At 38.2% G+C, this 15,877-nt stretch overlaps 1 protein-coding gene across 6 annotated transcripts in view; it reads right to left on the bottom strand.

Annotated features, from left to right (window-relative positions):
* The window catches only part of LOC105277685 (solute carrier family 12 member 4), a 74,762-nt gene that overhangs the window by 49,077 nt on the left and 9,808 nt on the right, over positions 1 to 15,877 (bottom strand). For 2 of the 6 annotated variants that reach the window (XM_011336245.3, XM_011336243.3), the window contains exon 2: positions 13,466 to 13,522. In XM_011336245.3, the coding sequence (XP_011334547.1) occupies positions 13,466 to 13,522 (57 nt within the window). Of the gene's footprint in view, positions 1 to 1,002; positions 1,590 to 5,691; positions 6,182 to 13,465; positions 13,523 to 15,877 lie in introns of those variants that run through there. The other 4 variants (XM_020031099.2, XM_011336249.3, XM_026971372.1 and 1 more) reach the window with 4 other exon arrangements.

Genomic DNA, 15,877 nt, shown 5'->3' with positions numbered 1-15,877 from the left:
TTTATATTTTTTGAATACATAACTTCTTGACATATCTTTTAACACGTTCCCTCCCAAGCCATTCTTGAATTGTCATTTTCTGGCCATTGTACCAAAACCGATACACGTTATAGAGTTTGATAAATATGTAACAATTATCTATTTTTTCGCTTTTTGTAAGCTGAAAATTTCTTTTTTAGAGTAAATAGTGAAACTAATAAACGTCATCATAGAGCATGTAATTATTTTCTTGCACTTTATCTAATGAAAAATACTTACAATTAGTCTGAAAATAAGTTTCGATGTGTACTGAAAATGTTACACGCGGCAGGAAACGTGGCACTTAATATATCAAAGTAACACATCAATTGAATAATTCACGAATATTATTATCTATGATGCACAAGACTATCTAGTGTTCAATCTATTTAAAGACGAACTATTTTCTCCTCAAGGATCGCGCGTGTCTATTACAGCGCGTTTCACGCCGCATTATGTGGAATTTGCATATATTAAGTATATGAGCGTAATAATAACAGTACTCTCTTAGAATTACCTAATCGTTAACTTCAGGATTATGTAATGTAATCATTATTACCGCGACGTAAATTATGTAAAAAAAATTGCAACATCGGTATATACATGTTTATCGGGCTTGCGTCAATATTTATTAATACTTCCATCGATTATCGCTCGCTTGTTATAATAAATTGACGACAAAACTTCCGAGGATATTGCCATCTATGTACGATAGCTTCTGATGGAATTGGTTTCAATAAATAAATCATTCATCGGTACAGGGATGTCCTTTAGACTCTTCCGTTAATATTGATTAGTACTTCGATCAACTACTGCTCGTTTGTAATAATAAATTAATGCTGACTTTCAACGATTTCGTAATTCATGCAGAATGGTTTCAAACGAGATTGGTTTCATCGAGTGAATCGTTTTTATGATAACTCCTCCTTCTTGGAAGGTTAATAACTTCAGCGTGGTAAAAGGAAAACGAGCGTAGTTACTTACCTTCGACGATCTGTTCTTTCTTCGCCAGGATTAGCGGGATCGCGCCGGAAGCACTCATGATGCTTGCTACGGTTCACGTAGATCGTATTGTCACACGCGCACACACGCACAACGAGTGAACGAGCACTACTACAACAGTAACATCCGCCAGTCTGTCTCCTCAATCGGCGGTCTCGGCAGCGCGCGATCGATTTATCAAATGACAGTTCCTATTTTTGTGTCGGATTTTTCGCACGCGCAAAAAACGAGAGGGAATCTCGACAAAAGATAAAAATATTCGCCCTTCTTCCGCCCGAAAAACACCGGAATATTCTCAGCCCTTCAATTACGATCAGCGGAAAGTCGTTTGAACTGATCGTTAATCCTGGAAGCATACGCACGGTTGCACGATCTAGTAGAAAGCGCTGTTGATGGTCAGCCGGATCGGTTCCGACAAATCCAAGGATCCGCGATGGAGTCTCACGGAATATTCGTCAAATGACTTGTAATTTTAAAGCTGACATTATAAGAGAGATATTCCTTCTATATCTTTCCTATTATTTTAATCTCTCTTTATTGAAGATCAAAGTTTACAACTAAAGATGTTCCTATAGAAATTGAGAAACTTGTTTGAATCGCTTATATTTACATGAACTCGTTTTAATTAGTCAGGAAAATGTAATGGTATAAATATTATATAATGCAAGTATGAGTTTGATAGTACTTATTTTGCTTTATAAGCAGGAAAACTAAATAATTACTCATAATACTCAATAGTTACTAAATAATAATAAAATTCATGTATAATCAATGATTGGAAGATCACGTGGTGTCGTCTTTTTCGATTTAGAATTCTGCTTGAAAGTGTAAATATGAATTTCATTAATTCTTACTACATTTCAAAATTGATTGTTGTTGAATTGGCTTTCGTTGAGTTCGATTTGCTAATGTTATGTAACGGACATAAGTAGGCGTTCATGACTTGACAAGATTCTGTTTCTTGGAGCGTTAATAAATACATCAGGACTGGAAGCTTGAAAAACTAAATCAAAGTGGTAATTAGTGTGGAAAAATGAAGAATCTCGCTCGGCGAGGCGCGGAAAGGAAGTAAACAAAATTGCAAATAAACCAATAAAAACAACCGAGTAAAATGACACCGGATAAAATTGACTTAACTTAAGTAAATGACATAGTATGACACTTAAAATAAATGATATGCACGCATGTCCAGTTTATGGACCGGATTATGGTCATTCATTCGTTCAGAATTTTTGTCTTTTACCAATTTATCTGCTTGATTAGCAAAGCGTGCTGCCGGTTTACGTTGCATTTGGTGCGAACGGCATAACATTATAAGAGAGAGAAAGAAAAAAAAACAGAGTCAATGCTATTTCTATCACACGTCAGTGGTCGATAAAACGTAACGCTTATCCAGCATGTATCACACGCTACACCATTATGTAAACCGTGCTTCCTACATACAAAGAGGTGAACAACAAGTGTTCGGCGCGCAACACTGTAACATCGTGACTTTCGACTCGGAAATACGAGAAATCGGCCCCAATATTTAATTAGCGGTGAGCAAAACTCGCGAGCTGGGACTGTAAAGTATCGCGTGTTATTAAGCATTAAAACGTTTTATTCATCAGATATATTTCCTCCCCTTCGCGAGCACTTTGTTTCCCTCGCCTGTAATAAAGTAGCAGCTTATCCTTTTTCACGCTCCGTCACGAACGACGATAAAACGACTTTCTCGGGACTTTAATCGGGACGCACTTCTTGTAGCGTTGCCACGATAATCCGATTTGAAACGCAAAAGCATTCGTATTTTCCTTTTGACCAGCCATACAGTTGCAGTATCAGTGTACGTAATTGCGTTACACGACCGCGCCGAGAGGAAACCGCGCGTTATGAATCGCGGACATCACGCGGATAAGACCGACATAGAGCGGTCATTTCGGTTCCGGCTTTTACTGATGGTTTCATTCGCTTACGCGGAACATCGATCCCGCATGTGACACTGTGCATTATCGTACAAACGAGGCCTTGCACGCGGTACGTCTCCCGTCGCTCTCTCCACCCTCGCTCTCTTCCTCTCGATTTCCGAACGAGGTCGAGAGGAAAAACGTTACCGTACGACCGAGCGAATCGAAAAAGTCTCGCGACTGGCACTGAAAATTGACAGCGACACCTCCCTTTCCCCGGGAATGATAAATGGCGGATAAAACGATCCGTAAGTTCGAAAGATCGAAAGCAGGACCGCCATGCCGTCATACGGTGAATTATGATCCCGGAGAAACGTGTCTCATCGTTGTTTCCAGAAATAGCGCAAGGTTCCATTATCATAATATAACGATTGCGGCACCACTGTGCACTGGTAGAGCCCGTGATAGGTATTACATGACAATAACGGCAAGAACGGTGATACCGGTGGAACCGACTGCGAGAAGTGGTAATAACAATAAGGATAAAATGCACCGGAAACGATACTCGTAGCGGTAATACCAGTTACGGAAAGAGCAAAAGAGGTAATCGCGCGGCAACGAGTGCAATGCCCCGCACAAAGAAGCGGAAGCGCGTGAATGCAGAATTCGCGGAAAATTAATAAATTAGCAGGTTCGCGCGTTCGTGCAACAAGTCGCTGTAGCATTCGTGTCGCGTTCGTAACGAGTGTTACGAATCTGTGGAAGTCTGTGAATCGCCACGTACAGCCGGGGACATCGCGCGATTCCTGATTAATTAACTGAGCAACACGCGCGCGGGCTAACGCGCGCTCCGTCGTCTATTTCGGTATAGGTGTCATCGATTTCAGCATTGGCCATCGATTCGTGAATCAACCCCCTGCCACAGCGTGTAGGCTAAAGTAACTGTACACCGTATATACGTCGCGTATTATTTTCGTATCATTCCCCGTTGCTTCCTCGTCTGCCTCGATTGTTTCTAAGTTTGTACGTCGATCTACTTTCTCGCACGTAAACATTTACCTTCTTAAATAATAATGTTCCTTTATATGGCATCATACAATTTATCTTTTATATTTATTTATTTTTGTCTAGTTATCTTATTACTTATTTCCGTTATCACTTTCTGTATGCCGCATTATTTTGGTACTGTTGTGTCGGAAATGGTGCATCGTGCTGTTTTTATCAGACAATCGGATAATCAGCCGAGATCTTTCATTCAAAAATAGGAAGATGATTAATTTTGCTCGTTACCATAACACCTCATTTATTTTCGGAGTCTGATTCTTTCATGTCGTGACTGCATAAAGTAAGATTAGAGTAAATCGCAGTGTACTCCGCGAGAGCATTTCTAGCATACGCATCGCGTGACATTAATTCTACGAGCTTTTTTTATCCTGGTGTAAAATTATCTTCGCCGTCGTGCTTTTCCACCGACTTACGCTTGTACAATAATTACCTACATCTAATAGGTACATCTATCCAGCTCATATTTCAAATATATTAATATTCTTTTATTTCAAGATTAACGATTGCACTCTACTTTAATCAAAGTTTTACAATTAATAAAAGTTTTGGAAACATTCGATTTTACACTCTGGATTATTTCCGGTCATACGAATGATGTTCTGTAGAGATGTTTTCCAACTTGCTCTGAGAGTTTTGAGACATTCCCAAAATTTCTCTTCAGAGATCTTTTGCAGATTTTCAAGATCTACAAGCGGATCGTGTCCATCGGGGATCCTGGAAGGACAGCCTAGTTACCCCCGGATAGGCTCGACGAAATGGGAATGGATCGATGAAGCTGCTGCCTTTTCTACTATCGACGTCACGTGATCTTCCAAGGATCGTTTCGGCAATCTATTTGGACCGTCCCGGGGAAGAAAGTCATTCTTTTAGAAATGTTCAGGGACAAGTGAATTCTCGTTATGACTCTTTTTGTCGATGCCACGTAGTCTTTCTGACAAAAATTGAGGCAATCTACTTGAGTTCTCAGGCTATTTCTTGAGCTCAAAGTGACGATAAAAGATTTTACATACTATCTTCTTTTTATCGACTACACTTTCACGATACGATATCTTTAACATACAATCAAGTGTGATCACGCGCGTGATTTTAACTTTGATTGCACAAAAAATCTTTTCACCGTGAATTAAAATAATTAGATTCTGCTATAAAAGCGACATTATGATCTACAATATTATAATCCGCTCAGTGATATCACATAATCCATCATCGGAATGTATCGATAATCCTGGCGAGAAAGAAAACTGTGGTAAAAAGGCATTAAATCGAAATTGATCTATTTAATAATTATCGTTCTATATTCTTTTATAATATTAGTTCTCTATAAAAACCATTAAAAGTGATGCAAAAGTCGATATAAAATATCAAATATTACGTGCGTGCCTTTTTATGATTAAATACAGACTGAAGCGCAAAATGATATGCATATAAAATATTTTACTTATTTCTGTGCTTTTTTTGTTTATTCTCTTCAAGTTTTTATTTTATTTTTCATAATCATACCTTTTACTATTGTTTTTTTATTTTATTAATATTTTTCATGCATTATAGATGATAGTAAATTTAACCGTGTTTATTCTCAAGATTATTAACAACTTCTCATTTCCATACTGAAATATAATAAAATTTGTATCTCTTTATTTCTATTTCTTCAAATAGAAATCTTGTATCATTTTGCATTTCAGTCTACAACCATACTTTGCTCGCCGGATGTTCGACTCACCCGAAACATTCTTCCGTTCAGAGGAATCTTTGGATTTGCGTCAGTGAGAAGAAGACAGAAAATATCACCTTCGCCCCACGAGTGACAAATAACTGAACGTTATTCACCCGACCACCTCGCGAGCGAATTCAAACGCACACCCTTTTTTATCTTTCGCGCCGTCGGCGCTTTACACTTCACGACGATCTATGTCCGCCCTCAGCCCGATGTAGATCACTTTCGATCTGGCGAATGTCGCCCTCCGGGGGGAACACCTCGGGGAGCCGGGGAGGCTCGGCCGGTGCGAGACGGAAGCGGAAAAGGAGACCGGAGAGAGCGAGAGACACGAATGTGACGAGGATGCGAAGAAGAGAGATCACTCTCTTCCTGGGGACCAGAAGACGCGACGAGCGGCACGTCAGGACGAACTATCCACGAGCAACGGGAAACGACGCGACGACCAGGATCGACACACGCACAAGTGGTTTTTCACGTTTCTCGTCGTGACGGGGGTTGGCCTCTGCCCCACTCACCTGGTAGCCGCGTAGGGTGCGCACCTACTACTACCCGACTAGGTAGGCTACCACCCGCCGACGACCGACCCACCCGTTCGCCATCTAACCCGCCACCCACTTCGCCACCCCACTCGCTCGACTCGCTAACGGCGAGTTAGGAGCTCTCTCTTCGACCGTGGATACGTTAGGTGTGCGCGCACGTCTACGTGTGTGTGCACATACGAGCCTTGCGCGCGATATATATGTATCAACCACCTACGTGTATAACGTGCCAGATGCGGCCTGCGGGTTGTTAACGCGTTCCGTTGCCATTTGGCGAGGCGAACCATCGTCCGTGGTACGTACTTGAATCCGAGCCGGATGGCTCACCTGTTAACCGCCGAACATCCGGAGGCTACGTTTTTAATGAACTCGAGGAGATATGGTTTCAACGGCGATATTTAATCTAGTGGAGAGAGAAAAGCAACCAGCGATAACGATTATCTTTTAATTCCTGCCTGTACTTGCGGAAAAATGTATGGCTCATGCTGTTGTAAAGCGTTCATTTAACGGTGCACTTTGCGAAAAATAGCATCTCACATTGAAAGCTAAAATAACTCGTTCTTGTTTAAAAATTAATCGGACAGGATTTTTCCTCGTCAGTCTAAAAATTCGTATACATTATGCATATTTGCATTGAAATAAAATTAAATATTTCCTTTTGAAAATTCCTGATAAAAGAAGAGCGTAAAATGTACGCTTCTTCTCTATCTAATATTTCATTCTATTAACTTTTCAAGTGGCGCATTATCGCAGGAAGGGGAAAACGCCACAGAAATGAAATTATGACGCAATTAATGGGACATTTGGGACGATTCGTCCCAGAAGGGTATCCGCACATGGAATTCAATATCTCCGCGGTGGCTGCCCCGTCGTCCCCGTTTCCTCTGGGAATATACGCTGGACCACCCACAGTGCTTGACATATGTACCCGATACGTGTAGACCACAATTCCGGGACCCTTAATTTAACGTGTAGGATCGTGGATCCATTCTCGCTGGCGTTGATTGCAACCCCGGTTTCCTTTAGCTTGACGACGTGCTTCTGTCTGCACAAAGATTGCGACCTGCACACGCCGCCCTTAATGGCCGCTCCGAGAGAGTCGTCCGTCTGATTACTGTCGTACGTACGCTGCTTTGTGCAAGAGAACAACCGAGCCTCGCCTAATGATGTTTATGATCGATAATTATAAGCAATAATCAAAATGTTCTCTCATTTGATTCAAATGAGATACATAGAAAAAAATGTCACTTCTCTCAAATTTTTTTCGATATTGAATTATAACGTTATTTTATTTCATGTATAACCATTATGGCATTTTCAGAGAAAAACTGTCTGGCATTTCTGTTTCGATTACGAGTAGAGAAGACCAATTCGATTCAATTCACGTACGCAAAATGTTTTTAACTTTATCGCAGATTTTAAAACGAGATTTAAAAATGAGATTTTCACATTCGTTTTACTCTGCTTTTCCTTGTAATTGACACGACATTTATATTGATGTGAAAAAATGTATCAGTGTCGTAAATAACGGAGTATTTCGAAGAGATCAAAATTCAATTTGATTATAAATTGATAATGTGCAGAAAAGTAATGAGCGTTATAAATTAATATAGGCAAACCGATAATTTGTAACGCGCGTACTCCGTTGTTAAGCATTCGATAATTTCATACATTTATTTAATTTGTAGCTATTCTTCGTTACCGCTTGGTAGGAACGAGTAATTACGCGTGATTGATGTTTGGAAATGAATGACGAGATTCGATTAATATTCTGAAACTATTCTCATGTTTCCGACTCATTCATTTATATGAGTTCCTCAGTTTCATACATTTCAAGCTTTTGTTTACAAAATGGATCTTTTATTAATATGCACGAAGAATATTACATTGAAAATTATTCCTCGTAAAAATGTGCATTTATTCATAGCGGCTAGGGATAGATCTCTGTGCAGGGAACGTTTGTCCCGCTTGTAATTAATTCTCGACGCAATACTGATTAAACAGAATTATTTATCCTATTTTCAATTTTGGAACCAAAAAACATTATTTTTTATGCTTTTTTATTTTTATTTCGTTCTTTTTACGTTGTTGTAAATTTTTATTTATTTGTTATAAATAGTAAAATATTTTAGTTAACGTAATTCTCTGTTTCGAATTTTGTTTTTTTATTTATTGCTCTCTTGTGCAAATGCATTCAAGTTAGCTTCTACATTATTACAAAACAGCACTCTTGAATTGTGTTGTATTGAGATTCAGTTGCAATTATTCAAATCGGCGCAAATTGTAAAAGGCTTATAAATTCAAATTATAGCAAATTAGCAGTTGCAATAAATGAGATTATTGATAGTGCCAAGAAATAATTTATTATATGTTAAGGAAAACTTTCAGTGAAAGTTGATCGTTACCGATACAAAATTTATTTATTCTCCCAGTCGTTTTGGCACATTCTAAGGGTGTGGAGACCTGATTAATGTTGGCAAGCACGTTCAGAAGGGTACAATTTTTCGACTTCCGCCTGAGAACGAGTTGATGCCCCAAGGAGTCACGCGACCCAGCCCAAGGCTCTTTCGAAAGGCTCTCTCGGCCACCCTTCAAGCCTCGAATCTCGACGCCCTCGACGGGGAAGGAAAAGACGTAGGTAGATCGCATGCCCGCTACCAGTTAACAATCGAGGCCTCTCCGCATCCACGAATAAGACTGCTGCACATAGCAGGCGCGCACTAAGGTCACAGACAATGAACCTCGATTCCAGTTCAGGGTCTGACTCGGTCGAGAATGACGGTGACGGTCGCGACGGGCTATCCGCGTTACGTTCCTCGCCACGCGCCACGATCGGAAGGGATCGATCGGCCAGATCGGATCGCGCGATTATGCGTCATTTGCATCGCGCATGCTATAGCCCTCCCGGTACCACCTTTGTGTACGATTCGATCTTGGCCATTTCGCCTAATGTCCACTATGACAGATGTGTGCCCGTCAGTATACAGAGTGATCCGTTAAAAACGGCTTTTTTATGTAAATCGTAGGGAGATTTTATTGAGAATTCTATTGAGAAAGTGTCTGAGTTTTTTTATAAATTTGAACTTAATTGTCGGAGGAATTTTATACTCAAGTTCAAGAAGAGTGTTTCAACTTGAAGGAGAGAAAATCGAAACGTTTCGTGTTGCTGTCTACAATAGATACTTCCCTGAGAACGTTTTACTTTTTTCCTTTTCTTTTTTTCCATCATTAATGCATAAACCATAATATTATCGCCAAGGGCTTATCTTTCTCGGTAGTAAAAGCGAATGATAAGAAATTCCTCGGAAATATCACGTGCAAGCATACGGACCAACTCGATAATACGTGAGAACGATGCACGTGACGTGTCGCGCACGATTAAATGCCGCTACTCGTCATCGCGTTTGAATATTGCACCGCGACGACATGCGCGCTGCCAGGGATCAAGATCAACTCATGTCTGCGGATCTCGCGCGATAACGACGTGGCGGACGGACCTCGCTCGTGTCGGGCCTCGCGAAGGTCTAGGATAGAAATTGCGTGCCGTGTTCCAGTTAACCGTAGGCCGAGGCCTACATTTCCGTGAACGAGAGATCGCCTACGCCCCGTGCACTCGAATAAGGTCGTAGACAATGAACTTCGTTCCTTCGTTCGTTTGTTACCTTTGAGCCATGCGAGTAAGACGAAGCGACGTGCTATTATCCGCGATCGAAAATACGCAAGCTAGTACGCAAGCCTTGCTTTAGCGTAATTGGAAGTCCTTCCACTTCATAGATACCTCGAGCGAAGGGCACGTGCGAAGGGATGGAAAATGCCGAACGTTATGGCGCCACGCCTTGACATTCTCGTGTTATTACTTTCTATACTTTTTTTCATACATCCATCCTAGTATTATCGCTAAATGGCTTATCGCTATAAGTGCTGCTACACAAGAAATATGGACAAGTCATCGATAAATGAGCGATGATCCATCTCAATCAGTTACTTTCGTGTCGAACGTTCCGTATCCTATTTTCTCTTCTTCGGCAGGAGGACGGATGCCCGAAATGTAATAAAAAGTAGATTAAAGATCTTACTTGTGACGAGTTTGTTGCGCTTGCTATGGAAGAGTTTACTTGACAATGTTCACGTTGTAATTTGCAAGACTTTGTAACTTTTGTACTGATAGAAACAAAAAAGCAGGATTGAAACTTAGGACTATTACGAGAAAACTTTGCAGAAAACTTCGTCCACGTGTTCCGGATTTTTTCCAATTTATACTTATATCCGCAAGCTATGACATCTGTTATAACGTAAAATTAAGATTTCCATTTTCCTTGACTTGACAGGCCTTGATATAATTAGCATCCACGATGACAGTTTTTTGATTATGCGTCTATTTTTACGAGAGAGCTACTTACACAGGTAGATGCAATTACAATGCGCATCATAATTAATATCGGACATCGAGATTAAAAAAACTAATAAGCTTTATTCTGCGAGTTCTTTCACAGAACTCGGAAAAAAGCTGCGAGGAATATCCACGATAAAGCAAAACGAAGGAAAAACAGGAGAACGCCGGGAAGAATGATCGTGCACGATACAGCTTCGTTTATTTTCCCCGTAGAGAAAAAGCGGAGGATGAGAGCGTTTCATCCACCCGGCAGGATATTAAATGTCAGAAAAGCTCAAGGATCATTCCGCGCGCAGCGCAGTTGCGTGCGTTATCGAAAAAAATAAGCTCTTGCGCGACGAGAGAATCCACACCATGCAATATTAACCTGGTATTAATCTCGCGTTCATGCGAGTGCCGTGAGTTTCCGTATTTCTCTCGCAAAATAAGCGACTCGGCGACGACTAAAGTGCATCATCCTTCTCGTCGCTTGGCTTTTTCTTCATAAAGACTCGGTAAAGTTCGGGCGAGAGAGATATGACTTGCGCGCTACCGAGAAGATGAAATACCGGATGATGCGTGTTTTTACGGGATGTATTTGACAAAATGCGTCATATAAAAAGATTGGATCAATTTGAAATAGCAATTCGACGAATTTATCTCTGGTCTAAATTTATAAAGTCTATATTAATCTTAATAAAAGGACACACTATTTTGCGCTCAAAAAAGAATATCGAAGAACAGATATGTGTCCAGGTATTTTTGTCGCTTACCTATAAGCAATTTTTATCGTGATAGTACGTATAATCGTATTCTTAAAGATGTGCATTACATTTATGTAACTGGTTTTATATGGTAAAGAAACTATATTTTTTCAGAACTCGCAAAAATATGTTAATTAGTATGCATTAATGACGATTGAATCAACGATATAATTACTCGTGCGATAATTTTCCGCACACTATCTCTTTTAAATATTCATGATTAATTATTGGATGTATTTGCAATCTTCCAGACAATGTTGTACGATAATAAAATGAAAAAAATCGGTTAAATAAGCACCTCAAATTCACGCTGTTACAGTTTAATACTAAAACACAGAGGGCTTCAGTAGGAATTATCTATCGAAATAAGCTTGTTATCGAATTAACTGCATCGAGTTTCATGGAATGCACTCGTGTGATTTAAACGAACGCAACGAATATACAACGTTTCAAAAAACATCAATTTGGGCAATAATCAACATTTTGCATATAAAAATCTAGAAATTCGAAAATAATTTGCAAGAAATGGCATATGTAATATATAATATAAATTCTTTTTGATTTTATTTGTTTGACTTCTCTATACAATTTATCCATATTTTTCTAACTGCTCCAAAGTTATTTTTATCCTTTTCTACATGTTTTATATTCATTACTGATACATATCTTCTAATACTAAATTAACATGCTTGACTTCCGAGAATTGATTATCAGATTCTGTTGCATATATATTTTCATAAATATCCATTGCAAAAAATATGTTGTATTGCAATAATTTATAATGATGAATCTATTTAAAAAATGTGTGGCTATAGTTACATACATACACATACACCCGATTCAAACTCATTTAGAATAAGTCTGTAGCAATCGAATAAGTCCAGGCGGACACGACCACTATAATCGCCGGATTATGCATCAACCTTGACTGCCAAGCTATTAAGCGCACTAATCATTCGTGCCATGCGTTTGCAATTGCACGATTAAAACGACAGACCGTCGTTAATTACTGTTTACCTAACAGTTGATGCGATTTATGACGCAAGACTGTGAAGAGTAAATCTCGTTTTCCTCGTTTATATTCTCTTGCCTACTATAGTTCTTCGCAGAATTTAATTTTGAAGTTCATTAACATGAGCTTTGTTTCTTTATAATACGGCAACACATTGTCACACGTACACGTGCTTTGCTAATTTAATGTAATACATGAAATGATAATGTATATGATAAAATGTATAATGTGAACACGTGACGTATGTGCGCCGATTTTCGGTTGCGCCGTTTCACCCGACTTCCGGGTCGGCGGGACGCAAAGCTCTGACCCGAATCATCGATTGTTGTTCGGCCGCGAGCAATAAATTCGCGAGTGTGAGGCGAAACGGGGTCTGTCTCCTCGACCTAGTTCGAAGCCGCACCGATTACACGCACGGATTATAAGCGCTTCGCGCCCGGAGGTTTTTCCGAACGAGACAACGTTCTTTCACGCGAGTGAGCAAGCATCGTCTCCGCTTGTACGATTTGTAAATTGGTGATGTTATCTTTTTTTCAACGTCAACTATTTTTCAATGGCTTCAGGGTAAAAAAAAATGGAATCGGGTACATGTACAATCTTCCGTTTATGTGATCAAGTCTTAAAAATGCGATTTTGGAAGTTACTGTTGCAATTATTCCAAAATATTTTTTTCTTTGAATGTAGAAAGCTCTTTCAAATTGATTTATCAAGTTTGCTATCGTATCATTTCTTATCGAACTTATCATACAAGAAAATTAAGAATTTTATCGATTTCTATTTGAATGTACTGTTGAACAATATATGTACGTATTGCACTATGTCCTCTTTAATTTTTTATGCTTGTTTATTAATATCGAAAACAGTAATAATTATGCAGATCTATATACATAATTCAATGTATACTTGGAATCTATACATGTCTTCGGTAATTAAAATATTTATCTTACTTTCGAGTTAATCAAAGAAATTTGAATGCAATCCACATCATCTTTTAATGATATGAATAATTAAAGCTTTCTTAACGTTCGCCTCGCACTTATTGCGCGTAAGACTTTAATGCGATTGTTGTTCAATGCTGTGGATTACTTACACGCACTCGTAGATACAGTCACCAGATGCTCCAATTGTGTACCATTAAGCGGTTGGTCTGTCACAGAAAAAAAGAACAGTGCCATTAATTAATTGTTCACAGAGAGAAATATCGTATTGCTTCTAATAAAAACAATTGCATTCAATGTTAAACTTCAATTCCTCTATCCTCCATCCCAGAAAAATTCAATTAACAAGTTATTTATTATATATTAATAGTATTTGCTTGTATAAGTATAAAATTAATAGTAATGTTAATTAATTGTTTAATAAAAGATATCATTTTAAACATAATTATTCAATGATATTAAACCTGACTTTGGAAATATTTCCTTCTTTAGAACTGCTCAATTTTATTTTATAATTATTTGTTACATATTATTATAATTAAATATAACGTGAATTATATTTTGTAAAGACGCATTACTGTTTCCCATTTGTTTCATTATTTTATTAGATAATTACTCAACTTTCGAAAGCACAGCTATAGAAATCTGTAATTTACATAAATTTTCATGCCGGAAGAGTCATAGTGTGATTAATAAATTCAACGTCCCTCATCACCAATTTGACGCGCCCCTAATTTCAACCCCGCATAGAAAACTAATTTCCTCTCAATCCAGAAACAAACTTTACCACAAAATATGAATCTAAAAAGTATTTTACATTTTTTTCACAAACTTTGTTTGCCATTCAAGATTTTAATAAACTGGAACTGGATGAAAACATAACATTTCTGTATATTTTATTCAAACTGTCATGAGAATCCATGATATGCATACGAGTCGATAACAAGTTTCGTTTCTGCTTGATACGTTTTGAGACAAACATGTGGGCGATGCATTTTTATCTTTTTCATTCAAATAAACTTAAACAAAAAGATCTTTATGACGTTTTTCTTTGTCTCGAAACTTTGAATTCTATAATTTATTCAGTTATATCTTCATATGTCTTTATCTGTTGACTCTATAGCGCCGAATTAATTATGCAAATATATATGCTAATTTATGATGTGTGTGAAGCTGGCGTATCATTTCGCGGAAAATCATTAATTATTGAGAGTTCTGGCTCCCTTTTTAATAGTTCTAGAGTTCCTGATAGGTTAAACACATAGTTCTGGGCCAGAACTATACGAATAATATACGAGAACTGTTTTAGAATAAGCAGAACTCTCGAAAATCGACCAGCGTCTCACATATATCTTCTTAGATACGTCTTTCTCTTACGATAAAAAAATTGTTAATGTTTGCGGTCAGAACTTTTTGGAATACGCTTAAATACGTTCAGAACTATACGAGAAATATTTTAATCTTCACAGAACTCTCGAAAATCGACCAGCGTCTCACCCATATCTCCATATATCCGTCTTTCTCGGACGATAAAAATTTTTTATTAAATAATTATTACTGTTTGCGGTCGGAACTCTTTGGAATATTGTTAAATACGTTCAGAACTACACAAGAAATATTTTAGTCTTCACAGAACTCTCGAAAATCGACCAGCGTCTCACATATATCTCCGTAGATACGTCTCTCTCGGACGATAAAAATTTTTTATTAAATAATTGTTAATGTTTGCATTCAGAACTCTTTGGAAAATGGTTAAATATGTTCAGAACTACACGAGAAATATTTCATAAAGCACAGAACTCTCTAAAATTAACCAGTCGTCATTCCCTTAAACATTTTTTAGCTTTAATAATTATAAAAAGATGAAAAAAATTTTTTCCGCTAGAACTCTTTCTAGAACTCATGTAGAACTGTAGATCTTTTAAAATCTAGCCGGAATTATGGCGGAAACTGTCGCAGGACAAAGTGAGACGTTGCGTGAAGTTGGCGTCTCACTTTGCGATTTTTTCGCTTTAATGGCCAGAACTATGTGTTTAACCTATCAGGAACTCTAGAACTATTAAAAAGGGAGCCAGAACTCTCAATAATTAATGATTTTCCGCGAAATGGTACGCCAGCTTCACACAACTAATTTATATCCACTGGCGTATAATTTGCGTCTCTTTTATCAGTCCATTTTTATGAATAATTTTTAGATTTTTACATAAAATCCTGCTGCTCTTATTACTATTTATGTAAAATAAATGTACAATTTAATTTTTTTTTAAAGGTCTAAGTTGTTATACTTTTAATTAAATGTCGCATTTAATGTACGTATATATTATTCAACGCGGTATTTTGGTGCATTAAACTTTCTTACATCCATATTGAATTGTTTATTATCTGTGAGGCCCCAAAAAAAGCTAATCAAGCATCAACAACGAGGCGTGTAAATCCGATTTAATGCGTTTTACACTCGGCAGGTCGAAGGAGGCGAAGTTGGAATTATTAGATTATTTCAGCATCGACGATGCCAATATTTGTTTTGCCACAAGCTCGGTAGGGACAGAAACGAATTAGAGGAT

The sequence above is a fragment of the Ooceraea biroi genome, chromosome 7 (assembly GCF_003672135.1).
Source record: "Ooceraea biroi isolate clonal line C1 chromosome 7, Obir_v5.4, whole genome shotgun sequence".
Taxonomy (NCBI): Eukaryota; Metazoa; Arthropoda; class Insecta; order Hymenoptera; family Formicidae; genus Ooceraea; species Ooceraea biroi.
The sequence above is the reverse complement of the archived record's forward strand: the minus strand, read 5'-3'. Positions and strand labels throughout refer to the sequence as shown.